We start from the raw sequence: 23,937 nt of genomic DNA on the forward strand, positions 1-23,937 counted from the left end.
AGGAGGTGCACTGGCAGTGGGGCCAAAAGTGTGAGGGGCCACTACACCGTGAATACGGTTGCCTTACTAACCAAAAGAAAGTAAGGAAGCCTATTTTCATTGCTATCATTAGGGCCCAGGGCACCCTTGCAGCAAAGAAGGTGGTGTTAAGATGTGTGGGGTTTTCTTCCCCAAAGGGGAAGTGACAAACAGCTTTAGGCATTGGAGCAATGGCCCAGAGCACTGGGCAAAAGAGACAGAGTGGATAGCCTGCTTCTCAGGGCAATAATAAAACATTAGTGCAGCAGTGCAGCTGTACCCGGGCCTATGGCTCAGAGGAGCCCATTGCACCCCATTTATGAGGTGCAGTGTTTCTATGTACATTTCTGGTTTAATTTGATGCATTAACTCTGTTAGAACGTTCACATCCAGTGTACATTTTGGACTAAATAAAAGGTACCCGTGAAATGATTTTATAAGCCCCGCCCTTCCTTCCAGCAACTTCCATTAAGGCATGCTGACTCCACCGTCCCCTGCCACCCTTTTTTACCATAAAGTTGTTGGTGGAGGACCAGACTTGTAAACATTTTATTCACATTTTTTTTTTGAAGACCTTTGATGTAAGAGAATTGCTTTATGAAATATACAGCGCTGAAGTGTGACGATGTTGGATGTTAGCCAAACACTTTAGTTAACGAAATTACACAGGTAGTCAGTGTACAACTGCCTTGGCGACGGCAAAATCCTCAGGAGGAAGGGTCCACATGAAGAGCTTAAGAGAGGGGGTGGTCTGAGGATCAGAACTTCATCTCAGCTCAGCGCAGATCTGGTAGGATTGAGGGCAGTGGGTGAAAGTGTAAACGGGGTCTTCTCGTGGCCTGGCCTGGTTCTTTGGGATGGTGAAGGTGAAACGCTGGAAGAGAGTGGTAAAGAAGAGAAAAAGCTCCATCCTGGCTAGTTGCTCCCCCAAACAGACACGGCGACCTGGAGGTAAGCGTGGGAAACAGGGAAAGGCAAAATATTAGGCCATTGTATAAGCAAGAGGGCAAGAAAGTGCAAGTGCTTCAATTACGTTTTTGGGAGATAATATCATAAAATACTGAGGCTAGCATATTTAGAAAACCACTCAGTTTTGGAAGTCTGAAAAATGTACTTGATAATAAATCACTTCTATGGCGAACACCGTGAAACTCAGTATTGAGGTGCTTGGCAGAATCATCCAGTCTTCCATTTTCCAAGCCTGAAAACAAAACTTGACGTAGAGCATTCAATTTCATGAGCCGTATTCATCAAAGGCAATAATGTATTCTGTGATCAAATGGATAACACTGAATGGAGACATACCATGGATTTAGAAACAGAGGAGTTGAGATACAAAAAGTGGATATGGTTCTTGAAGTAACAATATATTTTCTAATCATTCAGTTTCCTGTTATCAAGCAGAAAATATTGAAACATCTTAATCCTCTGAAATGACAAGTTTTGATAAAAAAAAATGATAAGCTCTTTTCTTCAGTGAAAGCATTATGTGAGAAATTGGATTATTAGTTGGAGCGGTTGTGAGACCTCATCAAGTAATCATGTCACTATTCTGTATCATGTCAGGTTACAATAATTTAAATCCTAGGTAGCTGTGGCCCAGTGCTGTCAGGCTTAACTCAAAGAAAACAAGTGTAAAGTATTTACCAATACTAATCAGTTAATAAGTAAAAAATACAACATAGGGCGTGGCCAATGGTCATGGCCATGTGGACGTAATCCACTGAGGCTCAGCACAACACTAAGCAACTTCACCACTGACTGCCAACCTTTGATGCCTGCATGGATCCGGTGATCGGAGTGCCAGGGATGGCCCGGACTGGCCCGACTTGGTGTTGATGACCCACTGTGAGGGAGCATCATTGCTGTGGCCTGAGACAATGTGCAGATATGGTGAATGAGGCTCCGACCTGGGAACATCGGACAGGGCAGAAGCGAGATGACGAGCGAGACTGCTGCTGAACATTTCTTCACATCCCCGGGGAGTACTTGGTGAGCGGTTTGTGGTGCGGCTGGGTACGGGCCGCAGGGGCAGAACTGGAACTAATATGGCACCAACCACAAGGCACTCGTAGAGGCTCTGTGTGACACCAGACTACAGTTCGGGCTGCTACTTTGCCCGAAAGTGCGGTAAGAAGCAACCTGGGTGCCCTTTTTGTGCAAGTCCATGCCGGTAAACCACCACGTGCTGTGTGCGCAGAGACTCGGCGAGTGAGGGGTGTGGGCCCGGCCTGGGCTGCTGGAGAGCACAACAATCGGCTCCTTACTCATGAGGCATCCTTCTGCTTGGCCAGCAGGCCCATGATGAATGGCGCCGCTGCCCCGTAGGCCCTGAGTAACTCTGCCTGGGGGGGCCTTCCTCCAGTGAGACCCCTGTCAACTTACTATGGCATTAGGAACCTCGCACAGGATCTCTGCTTTTGCTTCCCATTACTGGTTACAATTCTGGCACCTCTTGATCCAACAGCCTCCTGCCTTACTCACTGACATGATCCGCTGTACTCCGGCGCCTTTGGGGTCCATGCGCCAGGTGGGAGCGGGCGAGGATGATCCATGCGCCAGGATGATCTTTTGTAGCTGGTGGTGTCTGCAGGGCCTGAGGCACATGTGCCCACTTGCCTGGTCATCAGTGATGCGTCCTGCATGGAGGGTATCACACTTACCCAATGCTCCTATCTTCTTGTGGTGTACCCACGGGAAGCTGTGGCCCCCTTCGATCTTCTGTGAAACAGGTTGGACACTGTGGGACCCCTTGAGGTCAACAGCCTCTATGCCACCTAATGAGACCCAGGCCAATAGATTCACCAGTTACTTTACCTGAGCGGCAGGGTCTAGTCAAAAGAAAACTGGGGGAGGGATAGACTTGTCTAAAGATTACCTCCTGGCATCGCTAAGAGAATTTAAAAAACAGTGCAGGGAAGAACTTCAATCAGACTTCATCCTCATCCTTCATCCTTCATCCTTGGGTACTCTGAGGAAGGACATCAAAGCGTGGCCGATCTCTCTTCAGGCTGATGTGAACTCGGTGGGAGCCAGGGCTCTGGATTGGTGAGGAGCCCCATTAGAAGCGGACACAACACATATTTACTTCCAACTGCAGTCAGCCCTCCTCAAGTGCGAAGACTTGGAAAATCGCTCTAGGTGCAATATCATCCGCGTCAGGGGGCCGGAGGAGGGGGTGAAGGGCTCTGATTACAGGTTTTTGTGGTGGGTATGTCTTCTAGCCTCTTGGTCGGCAACCACTCTAAGGTGTGACTGGAAGAGTCCACAGAATAGGCTCACAGAAGACAGGAGCTAGAACTCGTGCCATTTTAGCCAAGCTACATTCCTTAAAGATTTTCAAGGAGAAAATCCTCCAGGAGGCCCACAAACGGGAGCCCGTCTGGTTCCTACAATCTATGCCCCAAACTCGATTCAGATAGATTTTCTCCTCCCCTTTTTCAATCAGTTAGGGAGTTTTGCGGAACGAGAGATCATAGTGCTGAGGGACTTTGATCTCATTTGGGACCCTAAACTAGATAGTACCTATCCTCAGAAATCACGCACAGGCATCTTCTCCATACCCAAGAAGCAGGCAATAACACAACTTGAGCTCTTCGACGCCTGGCATTCGTTCCATCCCACCGACAAAGGCTACACTTATTTTTTCACATTCACATAGAACTTACTCCCAGCTTGATCATGTCTTTAGGAGTCAAACATTACAACAGACCATTAGGTCTGCTAATATCCACCCCATAATGATCTCTGACCATGCCATGATAGAGATTAAATTGGACTGGCCAGGCCCACAATCCTCTTTCCGTCAATGATTCTTTCTGAACCCCCTGACCTGGGACTGCCTGTTTTGGGATGAGCTCAGGACCACCATCATGGAGTACTTTTGGACGAACAGCCCCCACAACACTAATTATGCCATGACTTGAGAATCTTTTAGAGCGGTGTTAAGGGGAAAATGTATCTAACTTATGTCTACTCTAATGCGATACAAGACTAAAGAGCGTTTGGCACTGGAGGAAGAACTCCTCCAAGCTGATAGAGCTTATATAGCATTCCCCACCCATGTGACCATGTTGAGGGGAAAGATTGTGACCATATGTGCCAACAGAGCAGAACGTACCCTTTTGCACCTCAGACAGACCACGTATGAGAGGGGGAATAAGTTGGGAACTCACTTGGCCCAACAGTTAAGGGCTAAACAGGAAAAAGACTATATAGGACCAATTAAGGAATCTACTGAGAACTTGGCCTCTACTGAAAAGGGGCAGGCAGGGACCTTTTAAACTTTTTATAAGACCTTAGACACTAAAGACCCAGTGAACTCCCACACGCCAACTAGACTATCTGGCCTGCACCACCATCCCAAAAATGTCACCTTCCCAACAGGAACTCCTAGATGGGCCCATTCTAGCAGATAATGTGCAGGAATCGATCAACTCCCTGAAATTGCACAAATATCCAGGACCGGGTGGGCTTACGTCCCAATTTTATAAAACATTTAGTTCTGACCTGACTCCTCACCTGATCACTCTTTTTAATTCCTGTACTGAGACACGAGCTGTAACTCCTTCCAAGGGGGAAGCCTTATTATAGTAAGCCCAAAGCTAGGTAAAGTCCCTGGCACATGTCAGTCATACCGGCCAATCGCACTGTTACGAAGCTGTATGCTAAAATACTAGCTGATAAGTTGGAGGAGGTTATGCCTGATCGGATCCAACTCAACCAGTAACACTTCATTAAAGGGTGCCAGATGTATGAGAATCTTTGGCGTGTGATCCATTTAACAAGCCACCAGGAAAAAGACCCCCGCAGTGCTGTTGGCATTAGAAGCAGAGAAGGTGTTTGAATGGGTAGACTGGTCCTTCCTTTTTCACACTTTGCAGCAATTTGGTTTTGGGGATACATTTATTACACAAATTCAAGCTATTTATGACTGCCCTCACTCGAGAGTCTATTTTTCGCTGGAACAGGGCATGCGTCATGGGTACCCCTTGTCCCCTCTCTTATTTGCCCTAAGCATCGAACCCTTGGCAGCCAGAACAAAGGCTTCCCCTCTCAACCAGGGGATTACCTTTGGGTCACAAAATATCATTGTTTGCAGACGACGTCCTTTTGGCCTGAACCTCCCTTCAAACATCATTGTGGGCCCTGCAGATAGAACTCTGGGAGTTTGAAACGGTGGCATGGTTTAAGGTCAATATCACCAAGTCTTTCCTACTTAATATGACGGTTAAGTCTGAGGAGATGGAGGGATTGGCGTCCCATACGCCCTTCCATCTGGTGAGAAAGGCGATCACATACCTGGCCATCAAACTCACGCCTCAGGTGGAGGACCTGTACAAAGCTAACTATCCCCCGCTTCCTCGTCCACTGCAACAAGACCTTAAGAAATGGGCCCCACTTTACATTTCTTGGCAAGGGCTTATAAATGCTATAAAAATGATGGTTCTACCACAACTTCTATTCCTTTTTCTGGGGGTTACAATTGAATTTGACCGGCAGTTCTTCACTTCCTTGCATCCATGCTCACCACCCTCATATAGCAGAATAAAAGAGCACACCTTCCTCATAAACTCCTGACTCTTCCCAAAATGGCAGGGGGTTTACAACTCTCTAACTTCCCCCACTATTATAAAGCAGCACAACTTTGAGTAATCATGGAGTGGTCCTCGCGGGCGTCAGACAAACATTGGCTCCACACGGACAAGGCTTTAACTGGCAGAATGATTTGGGATGTTCTCTGGAAATCTAAAGCTCATCACTCACCAAATGCCTGTCTAAGCACACCAACTAGGACCACCCTAAAAGCATGGGATGAGGCTTATCGCCGCTATGGTGTGATAACCTTTCCATCCAAATACACCCCTATTCACTTCAACCAAGCATTCCCACCTGCACTGGTCCCGGGCCACTGACGCGTGGCGGGATGTCTCACCAACTCCGACCTGTTTCACGGCTGGAACATACTTACATTCTAAAATTGTTGCTGTGATTTCAATTTACCTACTAGAGAGCTGTACCACTACACTCACGTTAAACACTGGGTAACATTATCTGAGATCCGAATGGCAGCCACAATAGATCTGCTCCCAAAAGAAAAATTTGTGCATACTCAGAGGAATACCAGAGGCAGTATCTCGTTCTTGTACTCTCTCCTGATCTTTTCAGCTGATGTTACCGCTCTGCGAAACAGGGCCTTCTTGGACCAGATTTTAGGGACATCTATAACTGTAGAGCAATGGAGGAAAATATGGAGCGATATCCCGCGGTCTAATGGATCTCAGGGTCTACGAGAAGCTCACAAGAAGTTGCTCAATGATTGGTATTTGCACCCCGCTAAGCTCCATAACATTTACCCAGACACATCGGACAGATGTTGGAAATGTTGTGGGCTCTTGGGCGATTTTCGCCACATTTGGTTGGACTGCCCTCAGGTTCGGCCCTTTTGGAATTAGATAGTAGCTCAGATGAAAGATATTCTTGGTCACCCCTTAACTCAAACACCTGACTTTAGTCTGCTGGGGCTACGGGATCCTTCTCTCAAGCATCAAACAGTTTGGGTTAGATCCATTGTGTGGCTTTGTAGAAGGAGCTAAGGTGACACCGGCAGCTGCTTGGAAGACGCCGATGGCCCCACTATATCTAAGTGGCATGCTTGCCTATGGCAGAGTGTCACCTCGGAACGCCTGACAGAAACTCACGGACTCTAGCAAAGGCTTTGATTACATTTGGGGGGCTCTGGTGAGATAACTGTTAGTAAGTTTCCCTGATTCTCCTGCCTCACACGCACCAGGACGCTTCATTTATTCCAGACTTGAACCCTCCCACAAGCGGAAGCTTCTTCCACCCAGCCTTATGGGCTGTCAGGTGAAATTGGTCCACGGCTTCCTGCTCTTTGTTTCAGGATGTGGCCCCCACCACCATGGCGAGATGAATGCAAGTCAAACCAGTCACAGACCATTTTCGCAAGGAACATGTGAAATATAGATGGAAATATCTGTTTCACATATCCTTTTAATTTAAAATCAAATCACATCACTTCTCCGACTTGGACAGAGCGGCAGTGTTGCTGGGTCTTGATGTCTCCGACCCACTGGGGGAAAATGGAGTGCAGAGAGAACCTTCCTCGGACCAGCCTTGTGCCAAGACGGGTGAACACTGACAACAGCAGCACAGAGGACTACGCTCCAGCAAAGTAAGAGACAGTGACCATTTCCCTTTAGAACTTTGCTACGGTGTCTCTAGGTGGGGCCTGGAGGGGCGAGACTTGCTGAACTGATCCAGAAAAGTGATCCTTGTTTTGTGTTGCCTAGGCTTTGATCCAGGTGGGGGAGCCATCCTAGCCTGGAGAACTTTTCGAGTTCTTTTTCACAGGGACTGATGCCGGTGAGAGTCTTCACAGTTTCTTACGTTAGTTCCCTGTTCCAGGGATGTTGGGGGGTGGGTTTTAAAGGGGGGTCCATCGTAGCTCTTTAGTAATAAGCCGCCAGACAACATTGTTTGAACGGAAAGTGTTGTGATTATTGATGTGTGTAACCACTATGTTTGACACTGATCTGTATTATGGCCATGCTCCTTACAAGTGGTTTTAGAAATTTCATGTTGAACTGCTTACTGCGTCTGCGCACGAAACTGATAAAACAGTTTGAGAAAAAACACAGTACGACACAATAAAAGTCCTATTCCAATTTATAAAAATATTTATCTTTAAATAGACACCTAGTTATGATTTTTGAAAACTTTTCATAGATAGATTATTTCGGAATACAATTCCTTAAAAACATAGCACACATAATTCAATACATCCAACATACATATTTGCTGCAATAAAAATACATGAAAGTCATTCATCTTACATAATTTACAATATCCTTTGAAAAGTCTCATAAATAACAATACCACATCATAAATTTTTTTTTTCAAATAATTCACTTAAATACATTTGCAAATTCTGCAGAAAGCATTTTAGAGTCGGTTCCTGATACCTCACAAACAAATCTTTGAAATTCAGAGCTATCAAACCATAACAGCAACCACCGTAAATCAATATACATATATATTAGAACCTCTCTTAAAAAAGTGTAAACTTAAAAATAATAACAAATTCTTCCCAGCAGCCATCTCAGTTATCCTACAGAAATAATGGCATCATATGATAGCATGAATATACCCTAAAACCACACAGAGTAAAAAGATATCATAGAATTAAAATACCTGAGATCAGGTTCGTACCTGAAACCCTTTAAGTAATAAACAGATTCAGTCCCTTCACAACTAGAAGAGCCTAGCTGTAACAAAAATGGTTACCCCAATACAAGGTAGACCCACCCTTAGACAACGTATCATACAATAAAGAAGGTTGAGGGGGAACCACTTTCGGTAAAACAAATTATCATAGATTCAAGCCACTCTTCCTTCACACAAGTCCTACTGTAAACAGAAACCTGATCAGGCTGGTCACTACCAAAGTAGAAGTGTCGCTCAACAAAACCCTATGGGCTATTTGGTAGTGTCTTATGCCTAAGCAGAGACACAAGGGGCAAATCCAGTTCTTTCTAGGCCTCTTGTAAGCGGTGCAACAAAACAATACATGTTCCACATTTTCTTTAGCCTTGAGGTTGCACAGAGTACGATAACAATCTCCAAGTTCACCATTATTCTTTTTCCACTTCATTATATGAGCCCCAATGTCGAGGATACCACAACTGAATTTTAAATAAAACATTTTAGTTCACTGTGAGAATAGTACATCCATAAACAATTCAAAATGTAAACTTTTTTTAACCTCCAAAAATTGTGTGGCTAATCTCCCCAATCTTGAGTTTTGAAGTAGAGTTATCAAAGTATAATACCAATAGACTTGTTTCAGTTGTTTTTTTAAGACATAGGTAAGGACTCACTTTTTCGACGTTCTGGTCTTTCAATATGCCCTGGCATATTTACAAGGCCACGTAAAGCCATTTTACGTGGCTCTTCATGGCCTTGTAAATATGTTTAAACAATGTGGACGGGCCACTATGTGTGTGTAAATACTAAAGTCACTGTTTGTGGCCTGAGTATGGACCCATTAGGTACTTTTAAAAGACCCCTCACACACCAACCTGGTTGGTGTCATGCTTCATCATTGGGGTCCCAACCAGGCGGCCGAGTGCCACCTGGTTGTGCTACGACGCTTGATTGCAGCGGAGCTGGTGTGGGTGCAGAAATGTGACGTGATGTGATATATTACAGTTAAAAATACCTCTGGGAAGCCTTACCTATCTATTTTAATGTTGGCGGCCCAGGGTATTGTTAAAAATTTGTGTGGTGCAACTACTAAAGGAGTAATCTACCTAAAAGTTGACTTATGTGTGGTGGTCTACATGTTTCAGCCCTGCTGTGTAATTAACACGGCTTTCTTCAGGACCATGACTGTGCAAAGTTGAGTGGCGAAAGATGAGTGAAGCCACGTGAAAAAACAGTGTTATACCTACACACTCGCTAAGGTGTGTGGTTCTGAAAAAATGTCGGCGTACTCGCAGACACTTGGAAAAAATCAATGCTATTAGAGATAAGGCAGACATCGGGGCATGGGGAAGAGGCTCATCCTGAATCCAATTTTGTTGTGATGATTCCTCTGTGGTAAAACCTATCTGTGGTCCCCCTGTAGTCCCGGCTGGGGAACAGGATGCGCCCCTTATACCCTTGCTCTCCCTTTGATTTCTCTTGTAAATATGTTCCCTTTTCACGCAGAACACTGCGTGAAAAGGGCGTTCCATAGGTGTTGCTGAGGGTGATCCCACGCAACACCCATGGAATCTGACACAATCCCAGATTTACGAGATATCCTAAACCTGGGAATGCTTCAGAATCTAACGACCCCCCAGGGGTGGTGTTAGGGAGGCGCAATGAGGAGAAGTGTTTTAATTTCGCCTAGTTTTTAACTTTTTCTATGTGTGCTGCATTCTGCAACAGACATAGAAAGAGGAAATCGCCTGAATTGATTGATTTTGTGCAGGAAGGTGTCCCTTCCTGCACAAAATCAATAAGCCCCACAATGCAGGCACCCTTGCACCATGGGCGGCCAAAAAGATTGGTGCATTTTGCAGGTTTGAAGAGTTTCTGATAGCAAGTATAAAACAGATGGGGTAAGAGTCCATACCTCCTGTAGACAGAGACTATTGTTTCTGTTCAAATAGGTCAGCGCAGGTTTGCATTTGAGTATTGACCCGAGCCCCGCCACATTGCAGGAAGTACTTGTGAGTTTGTGCCTTGGCTGAGAGGGCAGAGCGTGAGGGCAGCCTTGGGCGTTCAAACAAGGAGCAATTCCCTGTAATCCTTCAAAGGATATTGCCCGGCTGGCACCACTCATTAGAGTTCTTGTTTGTACTTGTGCATCTTACCAGTTGTTGGTTGTTAGCGCATTAGACTTTGGTGACGTTTTCAGCTTTTGAAGTACTTGGGAGCCAGTTGTGTGTGGCTCTACATGTCCCCCTCAGCACACTCTTATGAGGCCTTGCAGTGTCTTTTTGTAGCAGTACATGTGGATATTTCACGGGTGAGGCTTCAAGAGCTTTACGCTCCACCCCTCAAAGACTCTCGCTTCTCCTAGGATGAAGTCCCTCAGGCTCGCTCCTGACCATGCGGTGATGGTGGCCTCCCAGTGTGACGAGGCATGTGGGGATATTGTCATTTTTCACTAACTTAGCATAAGTACGCTGCAGCTTGCCTGCTGCTTTTGCGCACGTTACTACACATCTTCCTTTTTGCAATATTTCAATGACTGCGTTCACATGAGAACTCATCGCTGAGTTTGCACTCTGCACGTTAATGGGATTTTGACTGAACATTATGTGCAAGGTCGAACAACAATGCCCCTTTGTTATTTTGTTCTGGCCAGACCTTTGCCGTTAGACAAAACATACCGATGCGGCTGTTGTTTGGAGAATGTACTTTGCTTCTTAGTGGGGTACACGAATTAGGTAAGACGCACTTGGAGAGGGACCTCTCCAGGGAGTAGAGCTAAACAATACCTGTGATGTAGATCTACCATCTATAGGCTGTGGTATGCTGACAACGTCCAGAGATCTTCTAATATATAATAATACTACTTGCAGCAAGGGGAGGGATGATAGGCTCCACTGTCTTTTTATGATGACATCTCCCTTCATGATTTATGGACTAGCTGCTATGCTGACTATATTTGTATTATGCACTTTCTACCTTGTTGTGGCACATATACTGCATGTTAGGGCACATTAGTTAAAATAAATATTTTAAACTATTTAGTGACTCTGCCAGATCTTATTGTGGACGAGTACAAGAGTGCGAGTGAAGGGGTTTGTCTTGTTACTGCGATTCCAGAGAGATCTGGGAGTTTTGTGTTCTGCTGTGTCTAATCCTTTGCTTCTCTGTGAGTGAGTAGGAGAACAAGTGATATACTATAGTTAGTTGGTCCTGGGCTCTGGGCACTCAGTCCCCATACACCAAGTTCCTATAATCTTGCGCACAGATCTTTTTTTGTGAAGCATCACTACAACATGATGCTTCCTGCACAAAATCAATAAGCCCCACAATGCAGGCACCCTTGCACCATGGGCGGCCAAAAAGATTGGTGCATTTTGCAGGTTTGAAGAGTTTCTGATAGCAAGTATAAAACAGATGGGGTAAGAGTCCATACCTCCTGTAGGCAGAGACTATTGTTTCTGTTCAAATAGGTCAGCGCAGGTTTGCATTTGAGTATTGACCCGAGCCCCGCCACATTGCAGGAAGTACTTGTGAGTTTGTGCCTTGGCTGAGAGGGCAGAGCGTGAGGGCAGCCTTGGGCGTTCAAACAAGGAGCAGTTCCCTGTAATCCCTCAAAGGATATTGCCCGGCTGGCACCACTCATTAGAGTTCTTGTTTGTACTTGTGCATCTTACCAGTTGTTGGTTGTTAGCGCATTAGACTTTGGTGATGTTTTCAGCTTTTGAAGTACTTGGGAGCCAGTTGTGTGTGGCTCTACATGTCCCCCTCAGCACACTCTTATGAGGCCTTGCAGTGTCTTTTTGTAGCAGTACATGTGGATATTTCACGGGTGAGGCTTCAAGAGCTTTACGCTCCACCCCTCAAAGATTCTCGCTTCTCCTAGGATGAAGTCCCTCAGGCTCGCTCCTGACCATGCGGTGATGGTGGCCTCCCAGTGTGACGACGCATGTGGGGATATTGTCATTTTTCACTAACTTAGCATAAGTACGCTGCAGCTTGCCTGCTGCTTTTGCGCTACCAACGTTTGGTCTGGTACTTATTCACTGAGTAGCGCTCGTGCTTGTCCACAATACCCTTTCACCGTTTCCAGAGACGTCCGTGGTGAGGGAGCTTTGCCTCCTATATTTGTATATTTATAGGTTTTTCAAGCTTGAATTTTAAAAAGGTTTTTGTTTCTTTGATAGACCCCGTTTTGTGCTACCATTCTCTCGGTCTGTTTGTTCCATTGCAACTATGGCACAACTGGTCGCTATTGCGGCACGTAACTGCGCGGCTGTGATAGCTTATCTGACCGTACGTGGAGTCCCTGTGCTCATTTTCGTAGTCGAGGCAAATGCGGCTTACTGTTTCGAAGTCTTTTACGCTTGGGTTCAATTTTCGGCATTGGATGGGAATGATACTCTCTTTCATGAATATACCCTAGCCGCGGTTCCGCGACATTATCGCCCTTATCGGTTACTCGAATTTCCGTTGACAGATTGGGAGCATACCATATGGTATAATGATGCCCTTCCTCACTCTGTTTCTACAGTCCGTTTAGGACCCTTGTCGGTCTATGGGGCCACTTGGCCCGTGTTGGCTGGCTTTACACCACATCCTAATTATCTTAATGTTACACTTGCAGAGCTAGGTCAATTACATACGTCTTTGATTCATTTACACAGAAGTGTCTTACAGTTTATGTCACATAATATCCAAGTCGATCCGGCAGGACCCGCTCAACAGCCACCTGCACATGGTGGTGGCCTTGTCATTAATCCCATCATGATTAATTCAGTGATGGACAAACAACCTCAAAATAGAGATGATTTTCCATATTAGTTTGGAGAAAATTTTTAGCAACTCGAAGCTGTTTTCCCCGCATACTACACCTGTGGAAAAACACAGGATCCTTACAATGAGTTTGCCTAGTGGTATTGTTCCCGGTTCAGCTGATTGCACCACGTGGGGGACGGTGTTTGCTGCAGTGTATACACTGTGTTACGGCACCTTCTCAATGAGCGTTCTACCGAGCGTTCTTAAGAAGGTTCAGGATGAACATAGGCAGGTCCGGCCCTGGAGTTGGGGATGAGTTTAGTGGGAATGTTCCCTATTCTCTCCGACATGATTCTGGCTAATGTCAAAGGTGAGGCACTTAGCTTGCAAGTGCGCCAGCGGCGGTGGCAGACATTGACAAGCAACGACAGTTGCCGATCATTATTGCGGATGTATACACATCATTAGATCGCAATAGTTTGGGAATAAGACCTTTTACTCAGGTACACAATAAGCCCCCTCCTAAAAAGGAGGGTCGTCCAGTCTTCCCTGAGAAGGTTTGGAATTAAAGTCAGCAGCAGCAACAACAGAAGCCTGCTTCTCATGCTGGTTCGCCACTGCCAGAAGCTTCTGAATATAGCTGTGATTTGCGTGACCGCTCCAAAATTAAAACACCAGAGAGGTTCCAGGTTTCTGATCCTCGTTCTCCGCGTTCCTTTTGGGAATCATCAGAGCAACAGTTTGGTGGAGGAAGACGTCAGGATCGCAGAGAAGGCGAGTCTACGCAGGCAAGACGAGACCTGCAGCGCCAGTTTGACGTAAAAGCCAAACCAGAGGGACCACCTCAATTTCGGGAACCATTTCAGAAGAAAAAAGTTGCCACTTTGACAGCGAAGTATGTCAGACGGTGAGAACCCTACTCCTCGATTGGAGATGGGCGGTGACACTCCTCGACAGCGCGGTAGAAGTTACCACAGTGCGGGAAACAATCCACCATTATCTGGAGGCAAAAGCAACTTACACGTTTATTACCGGGGAAACAGCTGACACTTGAGTTTTACCCCCTGATAGACTTTATGGGATAGGTCTCCAAATTGAAAGTAATATTAAACACACATTCAAGGCGGTCTTTTGGGACAACCTTGCTTCTTCTTATGATATTTTGTTAGCGGAGGTTGACTGGCCTCCCCCATTTGTCCTGTATTCTTCTAAAGGAGATGTTCTTCTCCAGAGTTTTCCCATTATGTCTCAGAGGAGGCTAAACGTGAGTACGGATTGGAGTGGGCATTAGCCCTTGCTCCGGCTGTTTATCGCAATCAGGTGGGTTGGGATAAGGATTCCTCTGAAAATGAAATTCCCTTGCGCTCCATGCCACAGCTCCAACCACAATAACCAATTAAGCGTGAAGCTAACGCTTCCGTTAGTGATATTCTTACCCAGTTGGTGTACCAGGGTGTTACTGAACCATGCGTCTCATCCAGGAATAATCCTCTTTTTCCGATATTGAAACCAGATGGTTCATATTGAATTGTTTTGGATTACCGTCATTTAAACAGTCATGTTTGTACGTTTGCTAAACAGAACACCCACAGCTCTGATAACCTTGTTCTTAAAAAAATATAAAATGACTCTTGCTATATCTAATGGTTTTAACAGTCACAATTTGGCCCCTGAGAGCTGTGACTGAACAGCATTTAGCGCCCTTGGCAATCACAAAAGGTATACTCATTTGTCTATGGGGTATAAGAATAGCCCGATGCTTTTGCGGCATGCATAGTGTCCCTTTTGCATGAGATTGGCCCTGATGCCTTCTCATACATCGATGACATCTATTTGACGGATGATGAATTGATACCACATCTTGTGTGTGTGGACCGGGAAACATCCATTACATCAATGTAAATACATCGCGGTGCGATAGCACTGCGACTTTTACATCGCATGGTCGTTGACATCGCAGCCTATTAGTCCGCATGCTACAACGGCGCAATGGCATTAACATCGCATGCAATTACAACGCATGCGATGTTAAAATGCTATTACATCGCAAAAGAAAATGGGCTTTTCCTTGTCATGACAGAACTGGCTACTTAAAAAAATTATGCCAGCTTGATGCCAGAAAATGGGCTTTTCCTTCGGGCTGAGACTACTTTAAAAAATGATGCCAGCTTGATGCCAGAGGGCAGAAGGGCACGAAAAAAGAGGGAAACAGAGGGCAGAAGGGCACGAAAAACAAGTGGGAAAAGAGTGAAACTGAGGGCAGAAGGCCACAAAAAAATGAGGGAAACAGAGGGCACAAGGGCACAAAAAACGAGGAAAACAGAGGGCAGAAGGGCACGAAAAACGAGTGAAACTGAAGGCAGAAGGCCACAACAAACGAGTGAAACTGAGGGCAGAAGGCCACAACAAACGAGGGAAACAGAGGTCAGAAGGGCACGAAAAACGATGGAAACAGAGGGCAGAAGGGCACGAAAAACGATGGAAACAGAGGGCAGAAGGGCACGAAAAACAAGTGGGAAACGAGTGAAACTGAGGGTAGGAGGCCACAACAAACGAGGGAAACAGAGGGCAGAAGGTCATGAAAAATGAGGGAAACAGAGGGCAGAAGGGCACGAACAAAAAAGTGGAACAGAAGGCAGAGCCTGCGCATCCAGGTGATGGACAGACGGAGGGAGCCTGCTTTGACCTCCAAAGGTATGGTTGGGGAGCCTCAATGCTGCTGTGAGCATAATGAGTTTAATAAGTAATGATGCCACCCCCCTTCTCAGCCTGGCTTTCTACTAACTATTACAGTGAGAGCAGAACATTCACAATCTCATTTATAATATCTTTTGGTTAGATTTTGTGTTGATCCTAGGAAACTGTGATCTCTCATTTTGCCTTATTTATAGTTTGTGTAACTGTGGACTTTCTAATACATGTGCTATATTTCTGCAATTAGTTACTATTTCTGACATGTCGTGGTGTTCTTAGAGTACATACGTATATATACCATGCACTTTTTTTTTCTTATACCTTCCCTTCCTTAACTAGAAGCAAAGACATTCAGAGGAAGTTTATGTAGTTTAAATTGTATATTTAAGCCCTTGAAGGAAGCAGGTACATTAAATCATGGTATACATCTGTGTCCACCATTTATATGACACGTAAAGGTATTATGCCAGACCCATGGAATTTGATTTTATTTGCCCATGCCAAATAGCCATTTTTAAGGTCAAGAACAAGGTCTTATTCAAACCAACAGCCTGAACCTTTGAAGACCAATTTTATAATTGCGCCCATTTTAAGATGCTGGAAAAGTATCTTTCTTCCGCAGCCTCACGCCTGATCCACGTGCAGCAGAACAGGAGCTCGGTACCCTTGCTGCTGCCAGGCGGGCATCTAGGTATGGATATTTGTGCTTCTCCTAGTTTCATCCTAGTGATTCAAGACAGGATCCTATTTTAGCCATGTATCTGCGGCCTGGTAAGCAGTCCTAAATCACATCAGAAATAAAAAAATTATACCCGGCGTGCAAATCAAAATAAATCCAAGGTAACTGACTGTGCACAGAAATGTCCTAATAATACAAAATAATTCCTAAACCTAGCAGATATAGCCACGGTTTCCCCCCCCACCAACCCATTGGCAGAAAAGATTTTAAACGTGTGGGCTCAAACATCGCGTTCTCGTGTCGCGCGATGTAAAGTCGCCGATGTGACACGCTGTCCAATTAAATGGCCGCATTTGCGTCGCAACAACGTGCGATGAGAAAATGCCGGTGTGACGGCCTTTGCGATGTAATTGCCGCAATGAGAACTCCCGCGATGATATTGTGGGGGATGGATCGTCATACAACCATGTGGACCGCATCGTAATGTCTTTTGCTGACTGGAGATACAAATTTAACTTTGCCAAGTCACACATTGCCTTTTTGGCAGTCCTTTTTCTTGGATATGAGCTTAACAATGAAGGTTGTGACTTAGCCCCCCACTTTCTGGAAACAAGCATTTGCAATGCAATAGGTCTCGCATTATTTAAGTTTGAGCTATTAGCATTGTAAATGGCAATTGTTTTTTGCTTTATGCTATATATTTTTTTTACATAAAAAGCTTCATATAAAATATGTTTTATTAAAGTTATTTATGCAGTATCTAAATTTTGTTTGCATAAAACAGTATAATAATATCTTAGTAAAAAAGTCAAATATTTTAATGGAAATTCACCAAACGTTCATTTATGTGTTGGTTTTGAAAATAGCTAAATTAATAGCTTTGTCATTTACAATGCCAATAGTTATAACTTTCGCAAATGTGACACCTATAGCATTTGTAATGCAACATTTGTATTTACGTGACTTAGATGTATTGATATTACAAATAACAATGGCTTTTAATTTTTTTTAATACTTAATAAAAGTGATTGTAATTTATAATGGCAATAGCTTAAACTTTTGTAAATAACTTTTGTGAAGATTATGTTCAGTGTATTTTATTGTAACAAAATCCAAGAACAGAAGTGAAATATTAACATCTTTTTGTGACATTTGTAATAAAGCTTGAAACATTGAGAGAACATATTTGTGCTGTGGTGGTGCTGAGTGATGCTGTGGTGGTGCTGAATGGGGCTGTGGTGATGCTGAGTGATGCAGTGGTGGTGCTGAGTGGTGCTATGGTGGTGCTGTGGTGGTGCTGAGTGATGCTGAGTGATGCTGTGGTGGTGCTGAGTGGTGCTGTGGTGGTTCTGAGTGATGCTGTGGTGGTTCTGACTGATAATGTGGTGGTGCTGAGTGACTGTACTCACTGTCACTCTGCACTCACTGTCACTCTGCACGCACTGTCACTCTGCACGCACTGTCACTCTGCACGCACTGTCACTCTGCACGCACTCTGCACTCACTGTCACTCTGCACTCACTGTCACTCTGCACTCACTGTCACTCTGCACTCACTGTCACTCTGCACTCACTGTCACTCTGCACTCACTGTCACTCTGCATGCACTCTGCACTCACTGTCACTCTGCACTCACTGTCACTCTGCACTCACTGTCACTCTGCACTCACTGTCACTCTGCACTCACTGTCACTCTGCACTCACTCTGCACTCACTGTCACTCTGCACTCACTGTCACTCTGCACTCACTGTCACTCTGCACTCACTGTCACTCTGCACGCACTCTGCACTCACTGTCACTCTGCACTCACTGTCACTCTGCACTCACTGTCACTCTGCACTCACTGTCACTCTGCACTCACTCTGCACTCACTGTCACTCTGCACTCACTCTGCACTCACTGTCACTCTGCACTCACTGTCACTCTGCACTCACTGTCACTCTGCACTCTGTCACTCTGCACTCACTGTCACTCTGCACTCACTGTCACTCTGCACTCACTGTCACTTCGCACTCACTGTCACTCCGCACTCACTGTCACTCTGCACTCACTGTCACTCTGCACTCACTGTCACTCTGCACTCACTGTCACTCTGCACTCACTGTCACTCTGCACTCACTGTCACTTCGCACTCACTGTCACTCCGCACTCACTGTCACTCCGCACTCACTGTCACTCTGCACTCACTGTCACTCTGCACTCACTGTCACTCCGCACTCACTGTCACTCCGCACTCACTGTCACTCCGCACTCACTGTCACTCCGCACTCACTGTCACTCCGCACTCACTGTCACTCTGCACTCACTGTCACTCTGCACTCACTCTGCACTCACTGTCACTCTGCACGCACTCTGCACTCACTGTCACTCTGCACTCACTGTCACTCTGCACCCACTGTCACTCCGCACTCACTGTCACTCTGCACTCACTGTCACTCTGCACTCACTGTCACTCTGCATGCACTCTGCACTCACTGTCACTCTGCACTCACTGCATGCACTCTGCACTCACTGTCACTCTGCACTCACTCTGCACTCACTGTCACTCTGCACTCACTGTCACTCTGCACTCACTGTCACTCTGCACTCACTCTGCATGCACTCTGCACTCACTGTCACTCTGCACTCACTGCATGCACTCTGCACTCACTGTCACTCTGCACTCACTCTGCACTCATCATTACTGTTCCTTTTGTGGCATAAAACGGGTACCTCTTCTGCGTGCACTGGTTTATGTCAGAGGAGCTAAGCTTGGTCAATGTCTGAACAAAATGGCAAAATGATATGTTCCTGCAACAGCACAAGGCCGTAGATTAGAAGCTACGAGGTAAGAGACAAAATGTACCCGCAATACCAAAGTACTAAACGCTTCACTGTATCTTGGAGGAATGTACTTACAAAAAAAAAATCAATCACCCATAACAACGAACCCACCCGACCCGTCCTTATCAAAACAGATCAGACGAAGACTTGATGGAGAGGGCCAGGCACACAACCCGGCCATCGGTCGCCTGGGAAACCAGATCCATCCACGGCTCAGGAGTCCTCTGTGCGTGGACAGGGTGTACTCCAGGAATCAAGTCCGTGCAATTGTACCTAATAATTTTCTCATAAAAAACTCACTGCGCATTCCACCCTCAACGAACAACACGCTTGGCAAAACAACATGCACGGCAAAGGAAACCGGCCGCTCGCACACTCTCCTCTCCTGCCTCCTTGTATCATACCAAGTCACGGACATGCGCAGACGTCGTGATGCGCATTTGATTCAAGTATTTTACAGTTTTATAAAAAATACTCACTGCGCATTCACCAATCAACGCGCGCGGCAAAGGAAACCGCCGCGCACACACGCTCCTTTGCCCTAAGGTAAGCAATTACGGCGGACTCCCGCTTTCGTTTTCCGCCGGCCTGCGAACAGGAAGTCAGGCAGGCCGGGCGGGACAACCGGAAGTAGGAGGGCGGGAGCCTACCCCGCCTCCCACGGAAGAGCCGCGATTGTTTGGCGCACCGGAGCAGGCAGGAGCCTACCCTGCGCCCCGGTGCCGAAGAAGGGAAGAAGAGTCTTGCTGCCGGTGGGAGCCGCTGCACTGAGGATGCCGGTGAGTGGGGCTTCGCCTTGTTGGGGGGGGGGGGGGCATCTGTGTGCGCGCGCGCGGCGGCGGACTGTGTATGTGTGTGAGCGTGCATGTGTGTGTGTATGTGTATGTGTCCTGGAGTCTGTGTGTATGCGTGTGTGTGACGGGGGGGGGGGGGTTGCCTGTCTGGGTGCCTGCGTGTCTGTGTAAGTGTAAATGCGTGTGCGTGTGTGTGGAGCCGAGAGGAGAGGGGCTGGTGTGTGTGGAGGGGTCTCTGTGTATGCGTGTAGGTGACGGGGGTGTGCCTGTGTATGCGTGTGTATGTGCGCATGCGTGAGTGCTGTGTATGCGTGTGGCTGTGATGTGCGCATGCGTGAATGTTGACGCGCGTGCACGCAGCTCAATCCAGCCGCTCGTCACAGTTTTGTGTCCCTCATTCCCCCGTGTCAGACGACTATAAGTCTCCAGCCTGGACGCATCCTTCGGATGCGATGTCCAGGCGAGACCTAAAAATTGCAAAATTGCAATCTCCCTTCACCCTTAAAAAATTGCAATCTTTGTTGTTTTTTTTTATTTTGGGAGGGCATATGTTCTGATTATGCCCAACATATCAAACCTCTTTACTCTTTGATACAACCTACTTACTCGGCTTCCTGCTGGCTTCCGGAACACACAGCGATTCTTCAGTCTCTGCAGTCTGATCTGCTTGCGACCAATTTCTTTTTGACACAAGATAATTTGACACATTTGGTAATAAGGATTGTACCAGGCGCGTTGGGTCTCACTTACTTGACATTCAATGAAGGTGACAGTCCCCATTGCTTACAAATCGCATTTGAACACTTCTGCAGAGATGTGTTTCTCTCCTACAGAAAATCTTTTGACGGCTGTCCAGATGGCGATTCTGAAGGAACGTGCTCTGGCTCAGGGTAAACGCATTTTTATGGTCTCACCAGTACCTGCTTTAGAGGCAGTTACAAAGGCTAGTGTTCCAAACTCCAAAACTTTGCATCGGCGTTGGATACAATGGGCTAGTTCTTTGACGTCGGCTGATGTCAATTTTGTCTTTGACCCTTCTTTACAGACACAAGAGTTTTTGCAATATGAACACGTACCTCCTCCTCCTTTGTCTTCACTTCCTCTGGATCAATACAAATGTATTATTTACACTGACGGTTCTGCGCAACCAGCAGTAGGTTCTAATCATGCTTATTTGGCAGCCTGCGCTATTGTGGCAGGACAGATTGTTGATGGAGATTTTAAATCCTCTTTGGTATACACACATTCTCTTGGTGATTGCACGGCTCAATTGGCTGAGCTACACGCTTTGCTTTTGGCTCTTGAATTTGCTGACCCAGAAGTTCCAGTATGCAATTCTTTTTACTGTGTACAATCCTTCAATGATACCATGTTCTTTTGGACACAAAATGATTTTCATGATTCTAAAGGAAGCGCAATTAAGCATAAAACGCTTTGGAATCGAGTGGCTGCTCTTAAGGAACTTCTGCCACTCACACATGTTATTCATACTTTGGGCCATCAACATGTGGGAGCACACACTGTTGGTAATTCTCTGGCTGATGAGGCAGCCGAATCTGCAGTAGCCACATGTTCAGTAGCAGCAGTCACTAGGTCCATGACTAAAATTGATGATGATATTCTGGCGGCTATTGCTGCGACGAAGGAGGGAACAGACCTTCCCCAAGGTTTTCCTTCATGATATACATATCACATGTCTTCTGATCAAGTCACATTTGCAACTATTCCATCCGATGGGGATCGGCTGATTCCAAACGAGGACCGCAGACTTTCTTTGATCATTGCCGCCCATGAAGGCGTGGCTTCTTCACATGCCGGATTGACAGCGACAGTGTCCCTTTTACAGGAACATTTCTGGTGGCGTGGTTTATATCAGCAGACACGTAAATATGTTCTTTCTTGTGACATTTGTCAACAGATTAAGCCTTCTACTGTAGCGCGCCCACCACATACTCAGCTTTACATTTCCAATCAGCCCTGTGGTTGTATCTATCTTGATCACTGCGGTCCTTTGACTTCTGTCACTGCTTTCAAACATATTTTGGTTACATTGGATTCGTAAATGAGATTCCTTTGGGTTTGGCCGTAACGTAGTGCTGACGCTCGAACTGTCAGATTTGGGTGTCTTTGTCGGGACGTTTGCCAGTGGCACCTTCCATTCTGACCAAGGTCTTGCATTTCCCTCTAAGGCTTACTGGGATGCGACAAAGTCTCTGGGGGTGCAGGTGCAATATTCATCTCCACAGCGGCCTGAGGGAAATTCAGTTCTGGAGCGAATGAACCGTGACTTAAAGTAATCTTTGACAGCAAGAGTCTTCAGTACTGGCAGGGGTTGGCTAACTCATCTCTACGGAGTGCAAAGTGTACTAAATAATCTCAAGAAGATCTCAGGGTGGGCTGACCCCATACGAAATGCTCTTTGGCATTAAAATGTTTGGGCCAGAACTTGATGGTCTAGACGTTGTGGTGGCTGCTGCAACTTTGACGTAGATAACCACTGTGCTGTGTTACAGGATCTACAAAGCTTTCGTGATTCACAAGCAAAAGCACATTTGCCATCTTCCGCAGATCCAGCAGTGCTTATTCCTGTACGAGCATGGCTTCCTAAAGTTGGAGATCTGGTCCGTGAAAAAGTGGAGAACAAAAAAGAATTTGGTCCATCTTACCACGCACCAGTCAGAGTCCTTGGCTTAAAAGGCACCCCTACTGTGATCCTGCCTCCGTTACCTGGCCGTAAGGAGAATCAAAACATTTCAATCGAGCATGTCAAGCTACACCATATGGCCGATACTGAATAGTATGCCGCCGTATTCCAAGCCAAGACCTTTCACTGAATCTGATGGCTTCAGCCTCCTAGACTACTCTCCACATCATATAGGGGAAATTGGAAACTTCAATTGATTTATTGCCTATTTTACCTCCTACTTCCACCAATGCAGACAGAGTATGCTTCTCCAGTTGAGGTCATCATTGACATTCCTAAGAGCACCATACATGATCGATCTGATGCTGCACAACCTCCGTTGTTTCAACTGAGGGCGAGTGGTTATTACATGGACGTAACAGTTTTACTTCTGACTCTTCTTCTTCGTCCTCTTCTGTGACAACACCCACTACACGCACCAGTCTTTTTATCACCTGGTTCAAAAAGACTTACCTGGTCCCACTCTGGACATACATCTGAATAGTATTTATGCTGACATTTCTCTTCATGTGGATCAGCTTTGTGACAGTTTTTTCTGCTCATCAATGGTCATTATTTGCCTGAACGATCTGCTGTGAACTTGGTTGACGGAGTTCTAGCTCCATATACATCATCACATATAATGAAAAGCTATCAAGCCCTTGTGAACATTTTAGTATTTCCTGTTGCTGATGGATTTGTTTGGGATAAAGTAGCTTATGATGTCCATGGCCAGAGTGAACTTTTGAACATTACATACACGTTCCGCGTTTCATTAGAAGATGTGGTTTTACCGGACATACACTCCGACGACTGGGATGTTCAAGCTGTTCATTCATTTTTTTCTGATTTTAAAATATTATGCTACTTTTGACGCTGAAGATTTGAATTTGGTTAATTATGCAGATTCATTCTGTTATCAACATTATGGCCATCATTTCCTACACAAGACAAAGACTCTGAGACCATTTTTTAATTTTACACATTGGGAACATTGTCCAAATCCTTTACAAGGGAGTTTGAAGACTCAACAGAGTACATTTACACACTAAATAGACTTCCATCAATTTATTCAGAACTGATTTGGCCGTAAAGGGTTACGACCACAGGAAGGACACAATTGATTTGAAATCCATTTGGGCTACTAAAGATTGGCAGGTGCAAGGCACTGAAGCTCTGCATCGTGCATGTATGATTCCAACTCAAATTTTATTTTTAAATGACACGGTACAACAGACTACTTGTTTTGGCAACAGCCAAAAATC

At 45.7% G+C, this 23,937-nt stretch overlaps 1 protein-coding gene and 1 pseudogene across 1 annotated transcript in view; one reads left to right on the plus strand and one right to left on the minus strand.

Moving 5' to 3' along the window:
- Window positions 1-551: 551 nt before the first annotated feature.
- Window positions 552-23,937, minus strand: part of LOC147747984 (cytochrome P450 2D17-like) — a 227,496-nt gene continuing 204,110 nt past the window's right edge. Inside the window, exon 9 of the mRNA XM_086957545.1 lies at window positions 552-963. Within this exon, the coding sequence (XP_086813671.1) occupies window positions 785-963 (179 nt within the window). The 3' untranslated portion in view covers window positions 552-784. The remainder of the gene's footprint in view (window positions 964-23,937) is intronic.
- LOC147747985 (uncharacterized) lies at window positions 20,683-22,051 on the plus strand (annotated as a pseudogene).

The sequence above is a fragment of the Lissotriton vulgaris genome, chromosome 1_1 (genome assembly GCF_964263255.1).
Source record: "Lissotriton vulgaris chromosome 1_1, aLisVul1.2, whole genome shotgun sequence".
In the NCBI taxonomy this organism is placed as follows: Eukaryota; Metazoa; Chordata; class Amphibia; order Caudata; family Salamandridae; genus Lissotriton; species Lissotriton vulgaris.